Genomic DNA, 4,590 nt, shown 5'->3' on the forward strand with positions numbered 1-4,590 from the left:
TTCATATATTTAAAGCAAGCAAGAGAGAGAAAAATAAATTGTGATTTGATTATGAAATTTTTAACTTGAAAGTAACTGACAGAATGTATGTATCATTTTTAAAAGAGAAATTATGTATTTCCTGGCTAGAGGTGCATTATTTGATTGATTATAATAATGGCTTAGAAAAATGGGGACTTTATATTTAGTTAATAAATAATTAAGTGGGAAGTTTTTTTTAACTCTCTTTTAAACTTCATGAATGTGATTTAGAAATTATTGTTTTTCTTTAATTAGATACTGATAGGCAATAACATAGAACTCAGTGAAACGTAATAAACGTTTTATTTTAGAATCATATGATTTTTTCAACTTTTACCAGGCTGTAGGTTGAAATTATTTAATAACAGTATTCAAATAAACACTTGTAATTGGCCACATGTCCTCGTTAAAAGAGGTTCGTCTGTTCTATACATCCACACAGAACTTATTTATTTTCGTTCTGAAATACATTGTGTAAATACCTTCAGTTCCATAAGTTGTTAACATCTTTTGGTGAACACACAACCTTCTGTTATTGCCACCATCATGGTGTATGTATGTAATTGTTCTGATGTTTAGTTTTTTTCTTCTTTTTTTTTATTGGAAGAAAACAATAAACAATGTAGTGTAAGAAAAACATTTATTATTATTATACAACACCTAAAAACAGGGTAGACAACAGGAATTTTTCACTCCTGAATGAGGCTTTATTATGTGAGAATGCATGTTTATGTAATAGGGTCAATCACAGTCCAATGGTTAGTATACTGGACTGTGGCAGAGGTTCCATTTTTCACACTCCATTAATATATATGTAAAAAAGCGCTCTGAACTTTGGTCCATGGGTTCGTCATTCTTATGACAGTCAAATTTCTTCATTCAGTTTGGAGTTCATGAGTTGTTAGTAAGGTAACGTTAACTAGCTACCTTCTTTATCACTTTGAAATTAAGAATGGCTAGTGCACTAGGCCTCAAATAGCTTTGGGCAAAACTGAATGAACCACAACAGTTTGTAACATCACATAAATTCAGTGATCATGTAATTACAGATTAACTGTACAGTTGATCCCTCTTGTTTTTGATCACATGTTCTAAATTATTTACACACCAAGTTTGTTGGTTACAAGGCCACTAATATCACAAAGAAATGTAAATAAAAAAATATAATCAGTGTTCCAAATTCACTAATATCTAATAAGATTTTTTACATAATTTACATAAAAATTAGCAACAAAAGTCAAAGTTTCAGTCAGTTATTCAGAATAACTATTATAAACAGATAAAAACAAATTTACTGTAAATAATGCAATATGTGGACATTGCTGACAGTGAAGGGAATATAAACAAATTGGTAATTCAACATTAATTATGAAGAAGAGAAAGAGAGAGAGAGCCAACAATAGAACTGGAACAATCCCATGTACCCTTACTGTGAACCCCCCTCCCAAACACAGAATGAGGATTCATGGGAGAAAGACAGACAACCCAAAACATGTATGAGGACTTATGTTGATTGATTCAATCCTAACCCAACCAACCCAATGGTACCAACATCCATGCAAGAGTAAAATGAGGGCTCCAAATTCAAGGAATGGATTGGGTTTAGGCGTTTCACTCCATTGTATGGTTAAATGTAGATTGGATGATGTTATGTCATTTACACCGACAGAACATCACCACCCTACTCTGAACTGAATAGTTACAGCCATCATATATGGAATCAATCCAGCAGGGTGCTCCCAGAGTGGCTTGGAACTGGTAAGGACTCCACTAGAAGAGAGAGGAGCTGGGAATGTATTGGAGAGCCTGGAGGAACATTGAGCCCCAAGACAGTGCAATGGGTGATCACAATACCCTATTTTGAAAAAAACAAATCAAACAGATTATAATGTGACGGTTAATCCCACTATTCGTTGGTAAAAGAGTAGCCCAAGAGTTGGCAGTGGGTGGTGATGACTAGCTGCCTTCCCTCTAGTCTTACACTACTAAATTAGGGATGGCTAGCACAGATATCCCTCAAGTAGCTTTGTGCAAAATTCCAAAAACAAACAAACAAACAGAAAGGTAGAAAATGGCCCCCCTTTCAGCTGTTCATTAAATAAAATATAATTTACTTTTAAGATTCCATAAGATTCATTTCTGATTCCATAACAAATAATATACTGTAGTTTAATTTTCTTTAATGTCAATATCCTTCCATACAACTTTGTTTACAGCTGATGTATTTGTTTAATGCACAGAGCCACAATAGGAGGCTCCCTATTGGTACAGTAATTTGTGTGTCATAAGTGAAAAAACACACAGACTATTGACTACTTACACAGTTATCTATAAAACTGTATACTCCAATAGACTAGCATGACAAATTCATTGAAGGAAACACTTGATATTCAAAACCTTTTCAAAATGTAAAGTTTCTTCAAAGACACTGAACCATCACTTAAAATAGTTAACTAAGAAAGAAATTATACCTATACACTTTTTCAACCTCGTATGCACTTGGTAACCTTTAAGAGGGATTGCCTCCTTACATCTCAGGCACTGTTTGTACTGGTCTTGAGAGTCACACTCAACTAGCAAGTGTTCTGTATAGCCAGCTATCTCGACAACCTTAAAAAACATGAGAAAAGATATACATGGATATAAGTTGCTTGTATCACTGGAATTTATAACTTCAGCAGTACAAATAGCCACATCATATTCTTGGTAGAAATGAAAAGTTGGTCTATTTAAAACAAAACTAAACAGTAGTTATTTAAAACAATTATGAAATGGAACTTTAGTTGCTTTGTTTATAAAATGCCAAAAAATAGAAAACTATTATCACCTTATTTCAGTGTTGTTTTTATGTATGAGTTTTAAAACTTACAAGTACCAAGTTGGTAAGACATAATAACATTTTTAGGGTCTCTTTCAGAGATAATACCATCCTTGTCAACCAGTTTATGGATGATAACTTTCTACATATCTCAACACAGGGATGACTGACAGACATAATACCTTCTTATATACATCTTCCTATAGATCTCAGTATAGGCACTGTACCTTGTTATTGATACAGACATAGGTATGGCCCCTTCCTATGTACGTCAGCATAAGGACGACACATAACATATTTCTATGTACATTAACATAGGTATGACCCCTTTCCATGTACATTAACATAGGGATGACACTTCCTATCTTTATCAACAAAGCAATGACTTCTTTTGAGCATCAATGCAGAAATGATACCTTCCTTTATACATCAATGTATAGGTGACAGTGATGACACATTCCCATTGACATCAACATAGGAAGAAAAATTAACCCTCACAATTATTTTTCCAAATATAATGGGCATAAACTAGGTATAAATCAGAAAATAAATCTTAAATGTCATTGCATCAGGTGAATTTAGTGGCAAGACACTGGATTTTTCTGTTATGCCAAATGGAAAAAAAATAACATTATTATTTATAATTAAATGTAAAGGAAAATGTACCTTAAATAAGAGTTCTTGAAAAGAATGATAGTAAATTTTCCTCCTAATTTTAATCTCTAACATTATGGGCTCATTTTTACTTCCTATGTAACTTTGTCGGCAAATGAATAAACCATCTAAAAAAGGTGCACAGTAATGTTATTACAATGTTTCAGATTTTTAAACCTACACTATTGGTTCTTCTTTACTCATGACCTGTCTCAAACAACAGGTCCCCATTGAGAGCTTTAATTAAAGAAAGGAAATAAATTCCAAGTTGCACAAATCTTTATTTTCCATTTTTCAGAGAAAATGGAGAAACTAGAAAAATGGGTACTTTCTAACCACTAAATTGAGTTTCTAATCTTCTGACAGAAAAAAAAAAAAAAGAAAATGTTCACCATATTTTCAATTTTTTGAGCTAAGGGAACAACTGAACTAATAAACAACAAATGAAATATGAATTGATCTCTCTAGTCAGGAAACTCAATTTTAATCCAAGTATTGTGAATGTCAAAACACAAGTTTTTGACAAGTTATGTACAAGTCCTTTTTATTATAAGTATTAGATTATTTTTATATATTATACATTCTCACCTCTTTGCAGTTTTGACAGAGCGTCAACATTGGGCAGTCTTTGTAATAATGAAGATCTAATTGCTCAGGATTAAAAGAATCATTTTTTTCTTCACAAAACATGCAGATCCTAATGAAAAGTAAAATTATTATTATCGTCTCCATAAAGATATCCATGAATGAACAAGTTATGTCAATATGTAATTTTCCTTTAAACTAAAGCATAAACTTAAGATAGTGTATTCAATACACTGTTGCAGTTGTCAGGTAGTGAGTCGATTATATACAAAAATAGTTCATTAATACAGGGTATTCTAAAGGCAAAAAAAAAAATCCCAATGTTAAGAAATGTAATATCTCAGCCGGTCATGGTATCTTCATGACTCAATCCTATAAGTGTGAGTCATTCCTTAAACCCACTCTTTTTCTGGTTTGATTTCTTTTGCATTTTGCACAAAGCAATATGAGGGATACATGCACTAGCTGTCCCTAACTGAGCAATAAAACACTAGAGATACAATAAATAAGTA

The 4,590-nt window shown here is 32.4% G+C and overlaps 1 protein-coding gene across 1 annotated transcript; it reads right to left on the reverse strand.

The window, feature by feature from the left end:
• Window positions 1-1,169: 1,169 nt before the first annotated feature.
• LOC143228239 (centrosomal protein of 104 kDa-like) lies at window positions 1,170-4,184 on the reverse strand. Its single transcript, XM_076459529.1, has 2 exons — window positions 4,082-4,184; window positions 1,170-2,631 (listed from the first exon to the last, which is right to left on the reverse strand). The coding sequence occupies exons 1-2, from the start codon at window positions 4,181-4,183 to the stop codon at window positions 2,458-2,460; spliced, it is 276 nt and encodes a 91-aa protein (XP_076315644.1). The 5' UTR covers window position 4,184; the 3' UTR covers window positions 1,170-2,457.
• Window positions 4,185-4,590: the final 406 nt, after the last annotated feature.

The sequence above is a fragment of the Tachypleus tridentatus genome, chromosome 10 (assembly GCF_004210375.1).
Source record: "Tachypleus tridentatus isolate NWPU-2018 chromosome 10, ASM421037v1, whole genome shotgun sequence".
Lineage (NCBI taxonomy): Eukaryota > Metazoa > Arthropoda > Merostomata > Xiphosura > Limulidae > Tachypleus > Tachypleus tridentatus.